At 40.6% G+C, this 24647-nt stretch overlaps 1 protein-coding gene across 5 annotated transcripts in view; it reads right to left on the reverse strand.

Annotated features, from left to right (window-relative positions):
- The window catches only part of ARID1B (AT-rich interaction domain 1B), a 322664-nt gene that overhangs the window by 5684 nt on the left and 292333 nt on the right, over positions 1-24647 (reverse strand). For all 5 annotated transcript variants that reach the window (XM_057364866.1, XM_057364865.1, XM_057364867.1 and 2 more), the window contains 7 exons: positions 21422-21631; positions 17849-18053; positions 10055-10193; positions 8843-9015; positions 7095-7245; positions 4426-4522; positions 398-1187 (listed from right to left, as the gene is read on the reverse strand). In XM_057364866.1, the coding sequence (XP_057220849.1) occupies positions 398-1187; positions 4426-4522; positions 7095-7245; positions 8843-9015; positions 10055-10193; positions 17849-18053; positions 21422-21631 (1765 nt within the window). The remainder of the gene's footprint in view (positions 1-397; positions 1188-4425; positions 4523-7094; positions 7246-8842; positions 9016-10054; positions 10194-17848; positions 18054-21421; positions 21632-24647) is intronic.

Consider the following 24647-nt stretch of genomic DNA (forward strand, 5'->3'; position numbering starts at 1 on the left):
ACTACACAGCAGAACAACATCAGCATCCATGAAACAAAAACACAGAAAGCTTTGCTAAAGCAAATATTGTACTGGTGGTTTAACAGACTYTCTGAAGGACCTTTCAACACATCTCATTTTGAAATCTGAGCCAAGCGTCATTTTTAATGCATTTGTGGAGACCTCAGGTCTCCATAAAAAATATTGCTTTCATTTCACGTCAGATTGTCTGGGATTAGTTTTACCTATCATTCTCACTGATGCACATGTTATCACACTTTTATTGAAGACAATCACATTATAGTTACCTAAGCTCACTATTTGTCAAGAGTGTATAAATTGTGAAAAAAAATCAGAATCAAAGTCTCTTTCCTTGCAACTTATATTGGTATTTAGCTTTTGKTTTTTTGATGCTTACCAATATCTTTTGAGGTAATCTTTCGTCTTGGTTTTAAGACTGGTTGGGATGCTTCTACAGAGCCCGGGGGGAAGGTGATCTCTCGCCTAATYGGTGGTGGTTGGGGTGGAGGCCCTGTGACCTGTGACACCGGAACTGTGGGTATAACCTTCTGCATCTTCATGGAGGGTAGGAAAGGAGACTTGCTTGGAGACATACGGTTTTCCAAGGAGCGCTGGAAGGATGCCGGACTCGGAGCTCTAGAGATGTGGTTTGGCATAGAGGGTGGCGTCTGGTAGGATGACTGAGGAGGTCTAGTGATAGGCTGCATGGAGGCTGAGGATGACATGTAAGAAGGCTGCCGTTGGTTGACATGAGAAGGCCACTGACTCTCGTGGTTTATCCTCTGGTCAGGTACCATCATATCATCAGTGCGATTCATCCCTGGATATGGAGGGGCCTGTGCAGGGCCTCCTGGACCTTGCCTGTTCTGGTAAGGGTAAGGCATATCATTGCGCGTTGGCCACATGTTCTGCTGAGGACCTTCACTGGAGGATGACGACTGCATGGGGCCACCAATCATCTGGGGAGGTATTCCATGCTGCTGCATTTGTCCTGGGCCCTGCATCCTCTCCCTGTTATATGGATACGGATACTGTCCCTGCATGGGCCTCCTGTCAGGCCCTGTGTAAGCGTTGCTGTACTGGTTATACATTTCCTGCTGCTGGTTGCCATACTGCATGTTATACATATCCCCTTCGTGGCGTTTGGCTGGAGGCCCATACATGCCATCCATGTGTCTCTTGTAGTTCTGAAAGGAAATTTTGGAAAGATGTGTCACTTTTACTCCACACACAACACAAATATACTGGATGAAAGCTCATTCAAAAAGCTGAAGGCGTTTAGTTCTACAGGGATTGTGCCAACTCCAGAGTCAGGCATATAGTGCCATGGTTAGGYTTGATCCAGTGCTTTCTTTTTAAGCCTCTGTTTTGCTGTGCTTTTAACCGAATACTAAAAAAAMCCCTTATCCTTGGGCTAAATCTTCTTGGGCTTGCTCTAATTTTCTCCCTTTCCTTCCTCATCTGTCAGATTAAATTCCACTGGTCATTTCAGACATGCATGAAAAGGCAAGATTCCTCACCAACTAAAATATTTTCACTTCTTTTTTATGCGTAGTCTACTAAGAAGAAGGATCTTAAAAAAAATTCAAAACCACCCAGCGAATCTTTTCAAGAGGCAAGCACTGAATAAACCCTTAAAGTAATAAGATATGCTGCAAGCATGCATGTCTGAAACACTGAATCTTACAATATGACACAGGCTACACACAGTAAATTTATTGGTAGGAGAAAACATTCTGCTGCATTTGAGACCTTGTGTAATTCCCAGGAATATAGTTCTCTTTGGGCAACTGTCCTCTTCCCAAATAATTTTAATCATATTTAATTTACTGTGAGATTATTACAGCAAATGGTCACATCCAAACGTTCTGTTCTAGTTTATGCGGGTTTTTACCCTGCTGTTCAGTAATGATTTAAGCAGTGTAACTAACAGCTGCCACCTATGGTTTATTCCCTCTTTGTTTCTCACCCCGTCAAGTGGGGAATGTTGTGTGAGGTAAGCTGTTTTACCTCAGGGAAAGCTGAGTGCTTTTTAAACCACACAAGCTTGTATGTATTTATGTTTAAGATGGCAGAACAAAAAAAAGACATGTTGCTCTTTGAGGGGAAGGTGGTAACGTTTGCAGCGGTCCTWAGTTCCTGAGGGAGTTTGTTCCACAGTTCAAACCACACTGAGTGCTCTGAAGCAAAAAAATGTGAATTAAATGGGTGATTTTTGAATATATGATCTATAGCAAATTCAAAGTTACAGCTCCCCCGGAAACTGTAGCTCAGTAGCATTGTACAATGTATACTAATGTACTAGAGTTAAGATCAGATAAAATTCTGTATGTATTCAATATGGAAAAGTTAAAACAGCTCTGGGATTCATAAACTCATCTTCCAACTTTGGTGCACATAAAACCACAACTACTGTATTGTATGAAAGTACTTTTTTTAAACTTGCTATAGAGCTTCTTGGTTATCTGAGAAATATTATTTCCAGCCTTATATGAGCTACTTGCTGTAATGAATTCCACCCTTGGGGCCAATTTATACATTAAGAAATGACTTGGCAGTTGCCACACCTAAGAAGGTCATGTTTGTTTTGCCACAGTGACTCAGTGCTTACAGCAGACACTCGGGAATAAAGCATGTGCCTTTTTAAAAGCACCCCAGCAGCCTGGGACATGCAGTGCCAACGTGCCCAATGGTCCCCAGTGCAGAGGACAGTGATGCACCTGAGCTCCTCCCTCCGGTGGACAGGCTCTGTGGGAGACTGACAAGATGTGGAATTCTGAGACCTCACAGAGGACAAAAAGCCACCAACACAGGTCACCTGCTGCTTAATAGCTCTTGGGATGTAAGCATTCCTACAGGAATTGAAAAACCTGGCTCCAAGTGTTTCATTAGCCCCAGGAGTTCATGCTCCAATCACCTCCTTYGCAGGTCATTCCCTAGCCCTSGGGCTGTAGATAAAGCTTTGAAAGGGTCATTTTTCACATTCCTCSTGTACCACAGGAGCAAGATTKAGGAAATTGTAAATAAGCTACTGGMAACAGAATCTCTAGCTAAATGAAGAAGTGGAATCTTCTGGGGATGGGAGGGAGAGGCTGAGGCCAGTCAGGATCCTTGTCCTTCATTCTCCACTGCTTTATTGCATTAATGCATTTTGCATTCAAGAGKCATTGTGCAAAATACATAAACAGCACTAAGGACAGTGCAAAATACATTTTTACAAATTCTGACTGTCTCCTTGTTTAAATGAACACATAGTTAATATATTCCCTGCACAGGTTAGCATGGAATATCACAAACTGTTCTGTTATATATCTTTGCAATTTCCCCACTAAATCACCTAGACTGCTAGCATATGCTTCTCATAAAAAACAACGAACCAGTTTTTTGATTATGCCATTTTTTGAGATGTTATGAACTGAAGAGATAAGCAAGAAATCCTGAAATTTAAATTTATATATGTTTTTAGTACATATAGTAGTGCAATMTAAGATCTCTTTTGGTTTCTTACCACAGTACCTCCCACCGCTGACCCCAATTTCCTGTAAAACTCTATCCCAAACTGAAAAGAACTATCTGAAATTGGGTGAAAACTAGTTTACATTTTTAGGTTTTTTATAATAAGGAAATGCTTTCTATTCTGGAAGACAACTTTAAGTACTGTAAGACCAGAACTAGATTAGTAACATGCAGAATGAAACTGATCCTGTTGAAGTCAGTGAAGCTTTGCTATTGACTTATATAGTGGGATTTTGCTCATCAGGTATTAATCATACATGTAACAAAAAAAAATCATCTTATTAATGAATATAAGTTGTATATTTTTAGTTATTAGAGTTAGGGAGACTGCAATGTACGAATGTTTAAACTATTTTAAACACCAATCATATTCTCTCTTATGTATCTGTACCATATTTGAGACATAGTGCGGGAATATGCCTTTTGGTCTGAATTAAAGATAGGTATCTCATATGACCCACCACAATACTGTAAATAATTGAGAGTGCTGCACATTTTATTTTGTTCCAGTTTTCTGTTGGGTTCACTTGGCTGCATGATATTAAGTTAAGGCTGAACCTGCCAAGCCACTTTTCTATTTGTTCCTGGAATTGAGACAACGTCACTTCACTTGTCTATCCTTTGTACTTCCCCAGTCTGCTGGTTATTAACTTGGGACAATCACTTGATGCACATCCAAAGCCACAGAACATCTGTTAGAATTTACATTCTTCCAGTGTAATGAACACWTTTTCCTACAGCTGCACATACATTGCTTATCCATACAGGCTGTGACTTTGACCAGAATTACAGCGCTCCTCTGTGCCAAAAGACATATACTGTATAAACAAATTTTTGAATGTATACAGAATTCTAGGGTGAATTTTATTAAACAAATGTTACAAACATAGCCTTTTTCCCCTCTACTACCTGCTGCTGTGGATACATTCCAGGTTGATGTCCTCCATATGGTGGTTGTCCTGAGGGAGGTCCTTGTCCTGGATACTGCTGCCCATATGGTTCATGCCTAAAATAAAAGATTCAAATCAACACTTAGAGCTGCTGGAGTTTTCAAGCCACCAGGAAAAGTAAAGTACTCTGAAAATCTTGCACCTTGAAGGTATCTGCCATCTGGAAACAAGGTGAAGGTACAGTCTGGTGTGGCCTGGAGCTTGAGGTAGTAAGCTCTGCTGGAGCTGGTAGTGCAAGGAAGGAGGTAAAGCAGATAGAAGAAAGGAGCAGCAGTGAAGATACAACGGAGAGGTTTAAAGGGAAAGGGAATGAATGTCAGGAATGGGAAGAGGGTATGAAAGAGGTAAAGAGGTAAGAAAGCAAAGAGGTAAGGAAGGCAGCTGCAGTCACTGGGAGCCCATCCTTGTTGGAAAAGTATCTGGCATACAGCTCAAAGGATGCAGGTAAAAATTCTAGTGTTTTAGTATGCCAGTGTACTAGCAACCTTCTTTCTGGATCGTTCAAGAATATATCAATGTAAAGTGAGTTAAAACAGTACTCACCATTTTGCTAATGTTCATGCTATTTTTAATCAAAGCTACATAACGAAGCATACACATAGGAAACAAAGTTGTGTTGCACTTGGAAACTTACCTGTGGCATTTAAGACCTCTGAGGAGCACTACAGTGTAATTGCAATATTTTTAGCACATCTGAATGAAATTTAGGTTGCTGAAATCAAGTACTTGGAAAGCATTAAGACTGATAAATAACACTGTGTTGCAGTCTAATATGTTGGTAATTCCTCTCTGTACACTACCAGTGAGAACACATCAACAATTAGAGGATAATTATGGAAATAATATATCAGGCATAGACACTAAAACAGAGGACTGGGGAACCTGACATGTTAAAAGAACTAATGGGACCTCATTTTTCCAAAACACAGAAAACTAATTTTTTTTCTTTTGAGAGATGACAAGAGAGAAAGCACTAGCAATTCAGTATCTCCTAAAAGTATGACATGGATGGAGAGAAATTATCCAATGCTGGTGAAAAGAATGATGTAACTAAGGGGAGTTGTCTGTAGCTGTTCAAGAATAGGTGCAATAGGATAAAATTCTGCAAAGGTACACATATGTTAGACATCAGGAAAGATTTTCTAAATGTTCACTTTGTTAAGAACAGGATAACCACAAGCCAGGTGAAGTTGTGGAAGCCTCATAAGTGGTGTCATTTAATGCTGCTCTGGAGAACTTGGGCCTGTAAAAACTATGTTCTATTCCAGTGCTGACCAGCAGATACACAAAGTAGGATGTACACTCCCCTTTTCTCACATCTCTGATGCTGCTACTACAGAAAGTCAACAGACTCACACAAGGCCCTGCTCCCCTGCAAGAAATGGAACCAGCGGTGAAAGCCTAAGCAAGAGCAAGCAAACCAGAAGTAACACACCAAGAGRCCACATGTTCTGTCTGTGTGCTCTCACAGGCTGCTAGCACTCATTAGCTGGTTACTGGGGACAGACAGAGAAATCAGTGTTCACCTTTGCTGGCCAGGGTAACGATTAGGAGAGTACATGCTTGGGTCACTGTTTGAAGGCACWGTGTTGCTTTGACCTGGTGGTGCCACACTGCCTTCAGGACCCAGCCCATGATCTGACCTAAAAAATGACGAAGGAAACCTCATTCTGTAAAAAGTACTTCTTGTCCAAAATTGTCAACAAAATAAAATAAATCAMGCCCCTAAAGAAAACATTCTCTTGACTTAACACCTTCTAGTGGAGCCCTTACTCTTGCCAACTCCCCAACAATGTGACCTACTGAACAGCATGATTGTATTTGTTTTATTCGACACGTCCACTACTTGAAACTACTGACTGAAAACTACTCTGCCCTTACACTTGAAAGACCTACACTRCACCACTCTGTCTACAGTCAGAAAACAACACAAGAAGCTGAGGTACACAGCCTAATGAAAGTAGAAGCAGAGCAAGAAAGTAAAAATCAGAATACCTAATATAATCCAAACACTCTCAAAACGTTCTGCTTGCTTTACCAATGTTTAGACATTAGTGATTTTACTGATTTTCTTTTTTCCAAAGCCTCTCCCCAGATAAACAAAAGAGGACCAAATTTATTTTGTGTACTTCACTGAAGGGCAAACTTACGAGAGTTGGACACACTGCAAGACTGACACTGCTACAGCTCTGACAACAGACTCCAGACTCTCCAAAGGCAATTTGCTAACAGAACACAAATCAGACACATTTAGACTGTACATTTTGTTTTTCATAAAAAGCCAACCAGCAATTGTTCAGGTGAAAACACAGCCAGGASACCAACTCAAGTGCTACTTTATGCCACCACAGCCCAGCCCAGCCACCAGCTGAAAGCAGCTGTCAAAGGCACCCATGAGCTGATCTGCCACAGCCTGAATGACTTCTAAGGTGTCACGATTCCTCCTTCTTAATTTCTGTGAACAGTATTCTCAGTCATTATCAGAGGTTTGACTCCCAGTGATTTAGTAAGATGCTGTAGGAAATGTAGGCTGCTATGTTCTCTGCAAGGTGCAATGGGAAAATGAGAAGGGAAGAGAGAGGATCATTTTCACTAATGGGCTTTGCTTTTTCCTAGAGATTGACTCACCTCCTGTCATAGCCACTTCCATAAGAGAACTGCTGTCGCTGGCTCATGCTCATGTTGGACATTGCTCCAGATGGACTCTGGTTATACATATCTTGTATTCCACTGTTAGGCATTTGTCCAGGGGTCATGAAAGGCTCATTGCTTCCAGGCACTGCAACAGTCAGGGAAATTAAATTTATTATTCTGGATATTTGAAGATCTCTTTCTATTCGATGAAGTATTTTAGGAGAATGTTCAGATCCCTAACACTGCCAAGGAGAATTAGCTGGTGTCTGACAAGCTCTCTSGGGTCTGATGGGAACACATGAAGCAGCACTACTACCAAGATGATGGGTATAATATTAAGGAGCTGCAAGTGAGGAAAGGGATCTCCTACAGAACTGAACTATCAGGCACAAAACACCAGACAGCTTCTTCCCTCTGGTCTTCACAGCTGAAAATGAACTTACTCTTGTTCTTTTCACCCCAAACAATGCCAAATATGAATGCAGACATAAGCCTTACAAAACAGATGAAAGCAAATCTGCTGGTTTGAACTACAAAGCTGTCAGAATCAAGCTTTTATTTCCCCCCATAAAACTCTCATATACACATATACAATAATGTAGTTATGGAAAGGATACTGTATCCTAATGTAACTCCTCAAGAAGGGTGGGCATATTCTATAGGTCCAAGAAAAGGCACTATTATCAGATATAAATCACCAAGTAAATAGAAGAGATTCTAGCCTTTAGTTCCTTATAGTAGATACTGAACAGAGATATATCCGTTTTGACAGGATAATGTGAAATGTATGACAAAATACAATACAACCCCTTAATCTCACATGGACATAAAGCCTAAAGTGAATCTAAGGCACAGAGTTTCCCATTCCTTCAATTGTGTTATATGTTAGTGCCCACAGTCCAGGCAGAAGGATTTAAAGGAAACACTTTAAAAAAAATCACATCCAATTAACTATTGCTTTTAAAGCATCTCCCCACTTCATCACATCTCTTTCTCAGTTTCTGGGCCTCTTTTAGCCATATCTCCCTTTTGCTCTGTTTCAGTTTACACTTCATTTCCTCCACCTGCTCTTCTCTTTACAGCCATTGTGAGCCCTGCTTGAGCTCTTTCCTCCCACTTTCCTGTATCTGAGGCATGCAAGATTGATTCATTTTAAGCTCACTTTACAATATCCACACAACCAGCTGTAGGTTAAGTACTCAGAAGGATCAGAGTCAGTTTTGACATTAATTTTAAATTTTGCTTTCTAAAAATAAACAAACTTTGAGTGTGTTTATCACCTTTTGTCAGGGGCTGCCCAATAGAGAAAAAAAAATTAGCTTTACTATTCTGAAAAATATGTAAACTGAGACAGAGAGCATTAGGAGACTCGCTCAGTTTAACACAGTGAATTCCCAGTTCAGTTCTACTACAGCCTTCACATTCTAACAGTGAAGCCAGCACTTGATTTGCAGAGYGGCTAACCAACCTCATGAAACATAAAATCTAACCCTATGATTTATGCCATTTCCTGAAATGCATTCCTACGAGCATTTTAGGATTCTGTTAATTCTGAAATAAAAGGTGTGACTCTGAGCTGGGAAAATATAACCAGACAAGAGTGAAACACAATTGCACTGCACCTCTTTTTGTACAAGGATACCAGTGGCAAAATCAGCAAAGTGAAAAAGCTCATTCTGACTAGAACATCTTGATTACGTAAGATACAGGGAAGAACATTTGAGCTCCCACAAAGAAAATACCTTTTCTCATTCCACCGAAAGGATCTTTATTCGGCTCATATGGCATCCTTCCCATCATATCTGGCATGTTTATTCCCTGCTGGTATGGTGCATTTGGCGTCATGGAGTTTCGCTTTGGGAATGCTGAATCACTTACATCAGAAAAGGGATCATGCACACTGACTGCGCTGTTTCTAGCAGATTAAGGAAAARGAAAAATTAACAACATCATGTATTCATATGAACTGTAAAAACAGCCTAGACTACAATACAACTACCTCACCACGCTGTGGCAGTGATCAGTGCAGGATACAACCAAGGAAGATGCAAAACTCTCACAATGGACAGTCATTATAAAGAATCTATCCACTTTTTTGCCAAGCTTCTTTGTCTACTTACCTTAGAGATCAGRGTTTTTCATCTAATTCTATTGTTTGTGCATTCCTATTACTCAAATATAAGTCCAAACCTTCCTGAAATTTCACTAAGCTGTTTTGTTCTCTTTTACCTAGTGAAAGAAAACTCAATCTGAATTGWAGATGATTAAAAATGGCTCTCGCTATCCTTTCTGCAGCATTACAAATGGAGAAAATAGGAGCCTAAGTAAATTAAGTTTGGATGGCTCTGTATGCAGCTCAGAGCTCAGCTGTGTTCCTGCTGAAGTCATAAAGAACTGTTTTGCTKCTCTTCAGTGGGCTAAGGCTCCTTWATGAGWGGTGAGAAGGCCTCACTTCACATTACACCAGCCTGTAAACCTCAAACTAAGAGGGATCTCTTGGTCCACCCAGTTCAACCCTCTGCTATCTCAACCACTGCTATTGCATATGCTTCCCATAATTTGAAGTTAAGTAACACCTTAAAACCCCACATTTCTCCTTCCTGGGCATGACTGGACCTGTCAATGGGAGGTATCCAGGGTAAGTGAGGAAGGGAAGGTTGTGGCTCTAAGCCACTGCTCTTGGGCCCCACCTCCCTCCCCACGACGACACATTCACATGCACCTCTTTGCACTGGTGCTTGTCTGATCCTTCTCTGGTGTTCAGGAAAATAATGACCCTCCTACTCCTTCCTCCCTTTCCCTCTCTCTCCTCCAAAAATAAATAGTTTTCCTCTACTTTTCAGGCTCTGACTGGTTCACCACAGAATCATGAGTGCCTAAGCATCTAGGAAAGACTGGATTAAACTGCTGTAGAACTAGAGCCCAACAAAAATGATGCAAAGCCCTTTTCATACCTGCCACCCTGCATAGGTGTCATCTGTCCATGAGGTGTGGATGCTGGTGTTGGGGGCTTCAAATCGCCTGGCACTTCAGTCATGGAATTACTACCAGTGGACTGTGGAGTCTGTGGGCCTTGCAAGGAACCAGAATTAGCTGAGAAATTAAAGAAAAGTATTTATTGAAAGGTAGCAGCCAAATTCCTGTGGAAATAATAATCATCAAGGAAAAAAAAAAGGTTCTTTCCTCCAGAAGCTTGTGTATATCTTAATCCATCTCAGCATTTTATAAMTTCCCCAAAATCCTCTGAGATCAGGATATGCTGTGTGGTAATAGCCATCATCTGTCCTAGAACCATGAATTTAATCTGCTGCCTGAAGCAACATGAATAGAAATCATCTAGATGAAGGATCATTTAAATCAGAGGTCAGAGATACAAAGTTAATTGTCTGTAGTTTACAACAGAGTAAATGAAGGTTGTTCTTTGGCACAGCTCCTTCATATAATCACTATCACAACACATACGTTTATAGAAAAATTTCAGCCAGAAGCTTTCCATCATAAATTTAAGCTGCTATATTAATATAAATTCATGATTTTTATTTAGCACTAAAAGGCAGACATTTCTACAGTGAAACATAGCAAATGACTAGCAGCACACTGCAATCCTGTGTCATCTCTGAGACAACATGGCAAAAGATGGTATTTAAGAAATGTAAAAGGTAATCTGGGATCTGAAAAAAACAACAGCTGAAAATAGAATTTGAACAGGAGAGTACAGCTAACACTCTTAAAAGAATTCTAAAAATAGAAATGGACATCTTAAAAAAAAAGTTAGTTAGGGTCAGTCATGGTAAACCATATGCAACAAGACCAGGTCAATTCTGCAAAGCATCTGTTCAATCTGCAAACTTATTTGTTGAGGTCTCAGAAAGTAATAGAGATCTGCACTGGTGTCCTCTTTAATTGAGGTAAATAGCTTGATTTTCTCAGTATGACAAATGTAGAAGAGCATTTACTGTTGTGTTCCAATGGGACTGAGCAGCAATAAGGGCATTACATAAACACATCAGATAAGCTAATGGTAAAATACAACCAGACCAGTCTTAGAGTAGATACTAAATTACTATTTTCATATGACTACTGAACAGAAACATCCCCTGAGCCCAAAGCTCCGACATAGCAGTTTTATGATTTAGAAGGTGGTAAGTGGGGATTTGTAGCAACATCTAAGCCTTGGATCTGATGGGCCTTGCAGCAGAAATTCTACACAAGGAGAACTTGTAGGATTCAAGTCTTTAGATGCAACTGGGGAAAAAATTACCAACAGAAAAAATTCACAAATCTAACACACTCAGAAGGACAAGGATTTGGCTTGAGAGGTCCTTCTTCTTTATGAACWGTCATGTAAGCATTTTATTGTGCCTGCTATCCACATTCAAAAACCAATTAACAAAACTTTATAAATTACTGTTAGAAGGAAAATTGGAACAAGCAGTATAGGCTTTTCTTCTGTGTATGAAAGTTTATAATTGACTCAGAATCCTAGAACACTCATCATCTTGACAGGCAGAGCTTGTTTTTAACTGAAGAACACCYTTTTTATATGTGTTTCATTTATATCTGTAACACATGTTCCCCTATCTGGAAATCAGTCTCAGTAGCAAGTGCATATGTAAAATCCACATTGTGTGGACCACACTGTTCTTGTCCTCAGTTTTCTGAGGCATTTTTGAATGTGCTTACACAGTAATGAGGTTCAAAAACAAGTTTAGGAAAAGCTCTCTRATTGCATTATTACAATATCAAGAACATTTGCAACAACTAATGCTATAGTTAACTGAAGGCTCTAGTGCAATAATAAAACAAAAAATCATCATATTCACACAAAATGAGCTCATTGTATATATGACACCTGAGCAGGTCAAGATCATTCTTCTGCCCTTGAGCTTTAAACACAATTCTAGATTCTTCTAAAAGACTGGAAAGCATTTCTCAGTTATGCCAGATTGTCACATACCATCTTGCTGTATTAGAACATGTAAGTAGACATCTTAGTGTACCCATATACTTACTGTAAATTTGGMTATTGCCTAACCCTGCACATTTCTCTTACAGTGGGCTATTAAGCAGCCATTAAGCTTTTCCCTATCCCACCTGAGCAAGACCTTAATTCATATCTCAAGAAAACTGAAAGAAAAAAAATTGAAGATTTTTCAGTATTTATGGGCTCCAGGAGTMCAAAATTATTAATAACAATATGTTTTATATATTTTATATAAAGAAAGGGTCAAAAGAAAAAAGAAGATGCTCAACTAAGAAGCTACAAGTCCAATTTCTATCTTCTGGGTGCCAGTTATAAGGTTGGTTATTTTTTCTCAAGACTCTAAATGACTGGTTATAAACAACTGAAAAAATGGAAGGCAAATGCTGTCATGGGAAGGGCAAAGTTTCTGGTACTGCTTTGTTAACACACTTTGCCTTGACCTCCTACAGAATAGGTAGTGTTTCAATCTCTGGACGAGCACAACCTCTACCAAGGAGAGCCTGTATTTCCTATTTCACCTTAAATTTTGCATTTGCTGTGCTGTACTCTGAGATTTTTATGTCTATCTTTGCAGAGATTTTTTTTATGTTAGATATTTAATTCTGACTGTGGGCATCCTGAAATAGAAATCATATCTTATAGAACACTTCATAAGCTTCAGTATTCAACCAAGATCTAAGAAGGAAGACAAACAACAATGTTCTTTTAGGAAAAGTGAATCTCTGCTTATATGATTCTGCASCTATCTTGGAGACGTCCAGGAAAAAAAGCTGTGTGTTCCTAGCTACTGAATTCCTCATCTCCACATCTAAGCAACACTTATCTTTTGAGTATTGTAACAGATTTTTAAGAATACAACAGATTTGTAATATTACAACAGAAAGTACATAAAAAATTAAATACAATTGACATCTTGGTCAATGAGAAGGTGAGGTCTTCCACAGTTTGCTGTGGAAGCATGTAATAATAACACAACAGCATGTGTTATTCTCTGCAGCATGAAATTATAGAACTGSCATGGCTTTTTCCTTGCAAAGCCTGCATGGCAGTAAGCACTGATTTCAGGAAAGACCCTTTATTTACCAGAGAAGAAATACGTAGCTAAAAAAAGATACAAAACCTTTCTCTTGGCAGCATTTTTTTCCCTTCAGGAAAAAAAAAAAAAGAGAAAAGAAGAATGCAACCTCTTGAAACTCCATTAATGTGAGGCCTGACATGCTCTCTAGGATATCCCTAGCTTTTGCCAGAAGCTACAAATGTATACTCTAAAGTAAACAATGGAAAGGTTACTGAAGGTTAAGTACATTCACATACTTCAGAGTGAACAGCCAGCCACCACGCTGGGAAGATAATTTACACAGCACGAACCCAGTGCCCCAGTTCGGCTGGACTGGGGGCCACTGGCTGCTGCAGGGCCCCCCGGGCAGGCAGGGGATGCAGGCACGGGGCACCTCCGCCTGTCCCCCCAGCCACCCCTCCCAAGCCCTGGCCCATCCATCTTCAGAGGGGATTCCCTGGCTGGCCCCATGACACGCTCCGTGACATCACCTGCCTGCTAATAATAGCACTTCAGTCAGCCACCCGCCAGCACAGACGGATGGGTTTGGTTACAGACGCACTCGCTGAATGGCTGTGTCCCGCCGTGCTGTGTGTGTCCCCYCCGCCATCCCCTCCCCAAGTCTCCTTTCTCTGCTGCCAAGGAAACGCAGGCAACACACTCCTGGTGTGTCCCTCTTTCCAGCACAAGCACATGATTTTTCCAGGTTTGCTTTAATGAAATCTCTGTTGACATCAGGGCCAGCTGCTGTTACTCACAAGAATCCTCAGCTGGACCACTCTGGCTGTCCTGTTCATTCAACACAGGATAAACTCTGAGCCTGTGACTTTGAGAGTTGTGCATACATAACAGCACAATGCAACTAAGAATTCACAGGGCCAGAGTACAGCAATGGAAAAGAACTCCTTCATGCTGATGGTCTTTTGGAGTTTTTTCTCCAGCACCCATTAGCGCTTACTGTAACGTCATGAAAGCGTGTGTTTGAGATCACTGAAAAAGCATCAGAATTCCTCTCAGTTTAGAACTTGTCACATTATTTGTGCGCATTTTGGTCAAATCTGTCAAACATGCAAGACAGGAAAAGCATTTTGTCTTTGCACCCACTCCTGGAAAGCACYGGAGCACTAGAAGGAAGACCTACAATGCCCCTCTCTCTAAGGGATTTTTTACACAGCAAAAGTCATCAGCAAATGACACGAACCTTGGCACAGTCCCAACAGTCAGAAAGGAAGTCAGGAGAGGTCCTGCAATAGTTAGTCCGTCATTAGGCATTTGCTGCTGGTCTTTGCTGCTGATGGCAGTACCTGACCCAGGCAGATTTCAGCTGACACGAAGGCCTCAGCCTACCACAAACACGTCACCAACTTGCACAGCCTCAGAGCCATGCAAGGCACACTAAAACATTCAGGCCTTCAACCCTTCCCAGGAGCTTTATGAAACAGCAGAAGAGCCTCTGACAGTGATATGAAGTGAGAACTATGAAAATGAGCACCTAATCCTAACCTTAACACCTTGGCTACCRTGCAAATCTCTGCTGATCGAGGCCAATCAGTCTGTCACTTTGCTGCTCTACTTTTGCTCCTTTTTCCAACTTCTTATGAGAGCTGACACTATCATGAWTTGCACTGTACATAACACTAAATTATTCACTTCTTTACATACCATTTATCTTATTAATGATGTAAAAAACACAAGTATTGGGAGAAACCCAAATATTGTGCTACAAGCAAATGGATGCACACATGAACCCAGACCACCATCTCGCAGTCCCATAAATTTGACTTACACATCACATCCTTTCCTTGACTGTGTTCTTCACATGAATCTCCTCGCCATGGCTGTTGATCTGTGTTTCCCAGCATTCCCTCTATGCCTGAATTCCAAAGGTCATCTGGGAGGCAGTCACATAACCACCCCTTGGATGTGAGACATCCGCAAGAACGGATTTGCTCTAAGCTGCACTTCAGCCTGCTCCCACCTTGCATAACCACCCACCTGGGAACTATGAGGACACTGGAACTGAATCCTTCTCTGTACCAAAAAGGCTGCCAGTCCCGATGTATTCTTATGAGCAACTGAAATATTTGATTTTAGAAGTTTTAAGAAGATTGGTTGACTTCTAAGGTCTCAAGACTTGTTTCATAGTGTCAGCTGGTCAGAACTGGACAAAATACTACACCCTCTCCTCTGAGACAAGTCCCTCTGCTTTTCTATCAGATTAACTTCAGCCCTAATACTGTAACTCGTTCTCTGCAAATGGATTTGGTTTCTAAGTGGCTCTGCCTACACTGAGCTAACTGCATGAGAGAGGCTAATGGTTAAAACAAGGACCTTTGGAGGCTACTGTTTCTTGTTGTACTGGGCTCCTGTTCCCTCTGAATGCCAAAGAGTGACAGATTATCTAAAGTACGTCTACAACTCTGCTTCTTTTGTGCAGCTAAAATGTTAATGTTGGTATATACTGAAGGAAAAGGAACAAGGAAAAAAGCTGACTATTAAAGAGAACAGGCTTGTACTCTYGGAGGCATCTATACCTCAGCGGGATTTCATGTACTAAAGCTGATACACACTGGGAAAGCCTTTCTCTGTACAGAAGTGCAGTCCCATTCAGTGACACGAGCTCTTTTCTCTCCAACAAAACAAACCTTGAGATCCTTGCTTGCTTCCCCCTTTTCTAGTCTCTATGTCCTGCTGTGTTTTTATTTTAGAAAAATAGTTTCAGTTCTCCTCAAAGACAGCTTGCTTGAATGTTATGATAAATTTAAACTTGGACTTTGCCATTTTCATTTGTAGCATTGCAATGCAAAAAGACCCTGTAAWGTGGTACATCTGACATTTCCATTCCTTTGTTTCATGTTTACATATYAAAATAACAATTCTTCATCTCAAAATTCAGCTGATTTACGGTGATCATCCCCAAACTGAATACTGAGAGAAGTGTTGGAGAGAGAGATAAGGGAGGAGAGAATAATGCATAATGCTCTTTCATTTTTAGAAAGAGATTAATTTTTTCTTCACTTAACAAGTCTAACCATTTCAGCTTCCCTTACTACTCTTCTCAGGAGGTGATGGGCACCTCCAACATACATTATGTTTTTCAGCTGTGCACACTGTGTGCTGATTTCAGACAGATAAACATTTGGACTATGGGCTTTTCTTCTAGAACCAAGTGTTTTCCTCCATCTTCTAAACTTGAATTGCAAAGCAACCTTGTCTTATCCTCTCTATTAAACAACCACCACTGGGGTACCTGATAACCCCAGGTTTTAACAAGGTGGARGAAATATTGAAGTTATTACACAGAGATGTAGTTAGGAAGATTTTAACTAAACACTCCCTCAAATCCTTACACTGAATAAATCAGGCTGAGAAAGATTTAAGCCTTATCACTGTTATCTTTTTCTGTACTGACAAAGCTCTATTGTAAAAAATAATCTTGGAACTATAYTGTATAATAATCAAAACTTTATTGTATGATTCTAAAGGCTTTTGCAGTTTTCCAGTATCCATGATAGGGTACTGAARTCATGCAATTGGCAAACTGTCTGTAGAGCTTGCTGGGTCTCTGACTCTCCACCTCCAATCTTAAGCCAGTGAACAGCACTAACAGAAATTAAGTTAATTAATATTTTCCTAAAACTGTGTTCTAATGCAGGAAACTGCTGTAAACATTCCAGAAATTATATTCTCTTGGCAATAATAATATTCTCTTGGCAMTAACTGACAGTGGTCTGCCTAATAGTAATTGTGGTGATAGTTTATAAATTTTGTCAAATGATTCTGTTGGTCAGAAAAGCTAGTAACCAAAGGAATAAGACAAAACAAATAAAGGACTTTATTTTAATCTTCCATGGGTAGTCCAGTAGCCAATATCTAGACTAATACTGTGACTCCTCCTATGTACTCCAAATGTTTCTACTTAAGAATAGTCCTGCTTTGAGTATCAACCATAACTATCAAATCTTGAGACTTTTAAGTGAAATGAATTTAGAAAGAAAACAGTGGTTTCAAACACCACACTGTAAATGCAAAAAGAAGAACAGCCAAAATAAAGCAATTGMAGTTCCAATTTTTCGGATGAGAAGATAAAAATAGTGATCCTAACGACTTCTCTGACACACAGGATTAGCAACAAAAGAACAGAGAGCRTGCCTCCAAACCAGGATGTCTGGCAGTGGGGATACACCGTACTCTCAGCTCTCCATCTGCCACACATTCAGCACGAGCTGCATCAGAGCAACCATSTGAGACGCGCTGAGCAGTCCAGCATCTGCCACCCCACTCCAACTGAAGCCTTGCTGATCAACAGTTGTGCTGACAATCAGCTCCAGTCACAGCAAGGAAAGTGCAGGTACCAGAGCCTGACCTTTTGACAATGCCCACTCCTGTCTTACAGCAGAAGCACATCCGTGCAGAACTCTGCTCTGTTTATTGCGCCCGTGTCACTGAATGTTAAGGGTAGGCTGGAACATTTCTTTGTATGTTGGACTGAGCAAGGACAAACCAGACACGTGACCGCAGGTGGACCTTCAGTTAACTCTGACTGGACTCAGGAGCTGGCTGAGAACAAGGTGCCAGCAACAGATTTATCCTTGTTGTTTGTTAAGCATTATCAAGACATGCTTATAAATATAGAAGGTGCAACAACGTAGTMTCCTTTGCACTCAAAAAATGGTTGYGTAAGAGGCTGCAGTTTATTCGACTTACCAGGAGATGGCGGCTGAATCTTAGGTTGTTTCTTGGTATCTCCAGTGCTGAAGACTTCTGGAGGGGGCTCCTCCCCTCGCTCAATCTTGCACTCGAAGGCAAACAGGTACTGAATGTATTGTTTTTTCAGGGAGCTGGCTGCGCTGCTCGAAGTGCCAACATTCAAGGTAGTTGCCAGCTCACGCCACTTCTTGTTTTTATTAACCTAGCAAAGTAAACGGCAGAATCATTGGTTTGCAGCAAAGCGTTGTGTTTAAGTCAGGAAACAAAAAAGGAAAAAAAAAAGCACTAAATGTCTTGGTTTACTTTTTTTTTATTTTCCTCTTTTAACTAATGCTCATTACTCCCACACGCAGTAATGCACAGACAGCATTTACAGTTATAAAGCCATTAAGGAACCTGCTGATAGCTACATAAAAAGCTTTGCTTGCGGAGTCTTCTGCACGGTGCATCCTTTAAATGTCTTACGCCCTTCCAGGGCCTATGCTCTTCCGTTAGCAATCCATCGCCAAGCAAATTCCTGCTCACTCTCCCTGACACCCACCCACACCCACCCCATTCTAATTAAAAAGCAGCTTCTAAAATATAATTTAGAAAGAAGTAACAGTATTATTCTGCAATTTGTTTGAACACTAATAAGAAAAACAAATTTTTCTCCCCAATAGCCACCAGCTGTCAAACGGTTCAGCTTGTAATTCCTGGTTCAATCCCTTTCACTTTAGTGCATCTTGTAGGGACAGATCAATGATCCTCTGGCTAGATGAGAGGCAGAGTGAAGCCAGGCCCTTAATTAATTAAGGCAGACTTCAAACACACACAGCCAGTCCAGCAATACTCTATATTACAATGCTGACTGCACCACTCCACTGCGAGCCTTGTTTGCAGTGTAAGGCTGAGAATATTGAAAGACTCTGCTCATGAGTTCCTCAAACACAGCTGATCTGTAATAATAGTGAAGTTCATTTGTCATCCTGGATGATGCCATCGACTCACTMGGCTGAACCACTTGCAAAGCCACTGCTTTTGCTGTAACACCTGACACCTTTAAGTTCAATCAACCAGTTAGGCAATTTCTAGGTAGGATCCAAGGAGTGGGTTCAGCACCAAAATAAATGGGCTTTAAACATCTGGGAATCTTAGCTTTTGTGGGTAGCAATCCTGATTCCATGATGTCTGCTATTTGCCCTAAGGCCTGATATTTTAATGACTCCAATGTAACTTGTATAGCTAGAAAGATTATCATTTGCCATACTATTCCTTAGTCTGTGTGCCAGCAAAGAAAACATTTTAAGTTTCTCTCAGTGTTTAATAACACTGTAACTGCTGCCAGTCAGCAAAGATCTTTTGAGGATGGCATTAACAGCAAGCAGGTTGGCATGGCTATGCTAAGTGTTTTTGTTTCTCTGGTACATCCTGCAAGAACCCAGGAGTTAAAGGAGACCAGATTTTCATAAACTGCCCTTGTTGAGGCTTGAAATCCAGTTACACAGCTCTTTGTGCCTGCTGGCTTACAGTTAAGTGGTGCGTAATGAACACATTGCATAATGCAAACAAAAACGTTCGTGCCTAAATGCCCAGTATTTGGCATTTAAAAGAAGACTGCCAGGTCTGTTCATGTTGGGACCCCATCAATGGCAACTCTGGAGACAGAGAGCATGCACCACTGCTGCACAGTTCCACTCCGTCACTCTCCCGGCAGAGTCATGAGATGTGGAGTGCAGCAATTGGAGCAACAGCTTTTTAGGAGAGCATCACACAGATGCATTTAAATAAAGTTCAGCAAGCAGAGCTCTGCACCTCTGAGTTGCTCTAAACAGATAAACATAGTGAACATTCATGTGGGCACACCAGCAAAACCAGGAGCCTTCATTTTAAGTATAAATTTTCACCAGTACCGAAGCGCACGCATTTGGAACTCAAGCTCTTTCAAAAACCAGTCAAAGTGAGCAGCATCTATTCTTTGGCAGAGCATAATGTCTGTCACTGAAAATCAACACTGAATGTCCCAAAATAAAATAAATTTCCATAATAAGCAAACATGAATGACTCTCTAGAATATCCCATCTGCCCCCCATCTTGCTCAATTTTGGCTGCTAAGAGTCACACAGTGGGCACAATCATGCTGTATGAGGAAGAGCAGCTGCATGACACGATTTACCTGTAATACAGTTTCTGAGCTAAAAGTAATCAAATCCCTGCGATGCTGAGGGGCATGAGCTGATCACTAAAAATGTCAGGATAACATCTCTTACCCATATAGAGCATTTAACAGCTGGCAAGATGAAGTATATTAGTTTCTCTACCTTCATATAATAACAAGAACAGCTAAAATCGCTGAATTTGAAGGGCCAATGATCTGATTCAGTAGTCAAATCCTATGTTGTAAGGTGCACTATTAAAAATAGCTTTGAAAGTGGTACTAATTTCTGTTGGGCATTTCTTCCTTGAACTAACCACACAGATTATGAAAATGAGTTATTTTTTTGAGAATCTGTTTGTCATATTTTTGAGTTCAGACTTTGTAATTAGTGTAGAATTGTATCTGTGTTAATACTATATGTTTTATATAATATTACCCACACATACTTACCTATGTGCAAGCTATGTTTAAGATCTCATTTTGAAAGGCATTGAACAAATGTTCTCAAAAACACAGACCTCATGGATCCTTGCACTTCACAGTTTTTTCTAGCACCTAGCCAGTGATCTCCTAGATGCAAGGGATGTTTGTACAAGCATCAAGCAAGGACAGGCAGCTTCGAATGCCGAATCTAAAACTGCCAATATCGACTGTTTTCTCTTGCTTTCCCTTTAGATGTTAGACAGTGAAACATTTAATTTTGCTCTGTGGTGGACAACCTTACAGAACTCATGAAAGATTTTCCAATGTCCCTTTGCAAAACTTCCAGTTAATAGGTGAGAACACAAAGGAAAGTTTCTGTCTCCCATTTGTGACTTTTTTATTCTTAGCTCTCCCTGCTTTTTCTTCAACACATTTAGGTAATTCACCTTTTCCTTGTAAGCATCATGTTTGCAAGGCAATCCAAAATACCCTGCAAGCATTTTCCAAACACAGGGCAAAGCACAGTCTGAAGAAACAAATGTACCACGTAGAGCCATTCAGAATTAAAGGTCTGGGATGAAGGACTGTGTTTTAAGAATGTCTGCAGCTTCTCTGGAGAGATGAACTAAATTGTCCTACAGGCTGTATCCCWATATGGGAAAGATGGACATAAAAATTTCCTTTTCCTTTTAGCTCTATCATCTGCTTCACACATTAACTTTGATCCAGAGGCCTTTTCCTCTTTTCTTCTCTCAGCAGCATTATTAGATTCCCCTAAAAAGGCAACAGTTTCATCAGTCTACAGCCATGGTCACTCTCGATTCAAACTCTAAAGCTTTAAGGCCATTATACAGTCCAAAACCAACTCCAGACAGGTATCAAAGTATGAAACCATTTCCTTCAACAATATTGTCAGGGCTGAAAACCTAATGGTGTAACCAGCAGGAAATACTCAAGCAAAAAATGTGCGTTGGCTTTGTGAAGATTCACTTTTAACCAGTTCTCCTCACCTGTGCTAAACCTCCAATCTCTTTGACACAGACATAGAGCCTGAACAGGTCCAAGGGCTTCTTGCCCACAGCTGGCAGACTGGCCACAGGCGTGCCCCTCTCCTCCATGAATGTCAGGTACCGATCCACCCACATCTTGCGCTCTGGCTCATTTCCCAGCTCGTAGACTTTAGTGATCTTCTCTCCAGTCGTGGTAGAGGAACTTGATTTCTACATTGCAAGAAGAAAAGAAAGAGTTGGGGGAAGGGTGGGAGGGGATGGGAAAAAAAAGTAAGAAACTCACAACATTGAAAAAGAGAAGATGTCAAACAAACTAAAGCTATCACACAACAGTCAGGAATGAAGGCTACTAGTTCAGGCACAAACAGCACATTCTGTCCATATACGGAAAAGTCAGCTTYATAAACAAAGGGCCCAAACTCCCCATTCTCATATTTCTTTCATTGATCTGAACTTTGGATCCCAGAAGGCAAGTTTCTGATGTTGCCTCATGTCATTTTTTAAGAAGTAGATCTCACATAGTGCTTCTCATCCACTTACCTCAAAGTGCTTTGCAAGCAACCATTTYGGTAAAATGAGAAACAAGTTTGTCSCACACAACTTYAGAAAATCCTAGAACTAAACCAATCCTCTCCTCTTTGCTCTCAAAGASRRCTAGGAAACCTGAAAGTGATCCTYCAGAGCAGGGATTGCACAAAAATAGTCTGAAGTGTAAATCACGGCAAACTAGTACATGGAGTCCTCCCTTCAGAGTCACAAATGGTTATGCTTTATCACCACCTCACATCACTGGTGGCCAAAAAGCAAGATGAACAAGAATGCCTACAGTACAAGGAGATTGGTGGCAATACTCTTTGTGAACTGCCAATTAGCTGCCTGATCCAATAAAGCTCATGAGTAACTACTACTCTCCTCCTCCTTTGACGGAGTACAGAAKACATCCATCTCGCCTGCCCTATCTTGCAAAGAGAATGTGTATTATCACCTGGGAAAAACCAAGGATGGACAGCAATCAAAGCTGAGCCACCACCAGGATAAGCAAAAGAGGTGGCAAGAGCAGAATTCCATCTCTGTGGCAAAAGGCAGGAGTGAACCTGCTTTCCTGCTGCTCTTTGGATTTGCAGCTAATGAAAGCTCATGCTATGTTTGACTGCCTTTTCTTCTCTACATTTTTTTTTAATGTAGAGACAGCAGAAAGCACTGAGGCTGCTACACAAGCTATAAATTCTCACCCTATCTTTTCTGTGCAATRTAACCCTGTGAGCTGGGCTCTGTGCCATGTGTGGACAGACCCTGTCACAGACCCTACCCAGCTCTGACAGCAGAGAGGGGCTGCTGCTACAGCAGGAAGAACCTCCTACTTGCAGAGGGAGAACTGATTTGCTCAGCAGCAGAAGATGGGAGTGGTTCAGAATTAAACACAAGGGAAAAAGACTGACATAAAGCTTTGGGAAAGGAGCCAAATATGTGATGGGAAACATATCCTTTATGTCTGTATAGTAAAAGCCTAAACTTTGTTGTTGATTGCAGTAGGCACTTCTTAAAACTCATCTAGTCAATCACTCTTTCCCTCCTTTGCCTTTTCCTTACTTTGAACTGAAGACAGAYTATTCTCAAGTAAACAGGAACTTATTCCTAGCTGAACATCTCTAAAGAACACCCTCTTTGTACCTCACAYGATACAGAACCACCCACTTTGTCCGTATCTCCACACAGCAGTGGTGAGGCCTGGCCTGCAACACCATGGAAGAAGGATGCAGCAGGGTAGAACCCCACTGCCAATGATTTCAAGAGCATTGCCACCATTCATCTTGCATGTTAGCCYGGAAAATATGACAGACTCTGTATCTCCTACCAGCTATCAGCTACAACTTGGCAACACTGGAAGAGAGTCAGGAGAAAAGAAACGTGAAGCCAAGGGGGGTGACCTAGCAGTTCCATGAGCCATTGCTGTTCTTTCTAGTGAATGGATATTAATTAAATAGCCTCCTTTAAAGTCTTTTGCCTTGCTGACACTGCAACTTCTTCACAGCAGTCCTTCCTCCACAAAGATATGATTACCTTTCTTAGAGATGAGATACATGCCTGAATTTACTTGAGCCAGACTCAGTTTAGGTTATAACTCCTACTGAAGTGAGAGTCAGGGCTAAATTTGTTTTACTAATACTAAATGGCTGGCGGGAAAGTACTGTGACATGAATCCTGCAGATTATGCAAAGAAAGCACAAACTGAYTCTGTAATGGCAACCAATTTACAAAGCATCACTTGCTATGTATATAGGTGTTCAAGAAAATCAGTTTAATGCTTTGCAACAAATATACTTTGTCAAAGTTTGGGTGGGGTATTTTTTGTGTGGGTGAAAAGGGAGAAGTAAGCAAGTCAGTCATGGTGCTACTAATTTGATATTGTGGTGAGAACAGATACATGACCACACAGGCTTGAACAGCTGAAAGAACTGGAGCTACCCCATTACCTTTTGTAGTAAATATACAAACTTCCTCTACTGTTCATGAGCATCACTGGCAATCTCACACTTAAGATGCCCCAGAATTCTAACTAAAATGGTGGAAAATTCCAGCTTTTAGACAGCAAATTTTCTAYGTGCTTATATTCTAACATACAAGGCAACAAAACAGTTTCTATTTCACTTTTATGGTAAACCATGATCAAGAAAGTTCAGACTGATCAGTTTTAGGATTTCATTTTTGTATGTTAAGATTCASTTTTTCAGAGTAGAAGGGAAACAGTTAAGAATTTTCCATTCTGCATTTTTCTACTATACATCTCAAATGATGCTGCTTTTCAGCAGTGTGGCAGCAAGCTCTAAAATGACAGTATAATCTGAAAACTTTTCACAGCTTACAGAAGGTAAGAAGTGTTTCTTACTGTGTGAGCTTTCAGGTTGTCATGCTTTGTAAAACGGGTGCAATTTTCTTCTAAAATGAAATGTTAACTTTAGAAGAATGCACTGGAGGGAAGAATGCTGTTCCTCTAGAGTAAAGATCTTTTTCTCTTCYCTATTTTTATAAATGTAAACGTATAAAAATGACAGATGTGTGCAAGCTAGTCTACACACAAACAAACTTCAGTTTCACATGGGCAGGTTCAGCTGGAAGCCTAAATTCACTTAWAAATATTACATATTAGCCCTTATAAAACAATGATCCCATTGTTAACTAAAATGAGCACATCCCAGGCAATGCTAGAAGAGCACAGGTCATGACC

Source organism: Malurus melanocephalus, unplaced genomic scaffold (genome assembly GCF_030028575.1).
Source record: "Malurus melanocephalus ecotype Western Australia unplaced genomic scaffold, MMel_1.1 scaffold_43, whole genome shotgun sequence".
NCBI classification, from domain to species: domain Eukaryota; kingdom Metazoa; phylum Chordata; class Aves; order Passeriformes; family Maluridae; genus Malurus; species Malurus melanocephalus.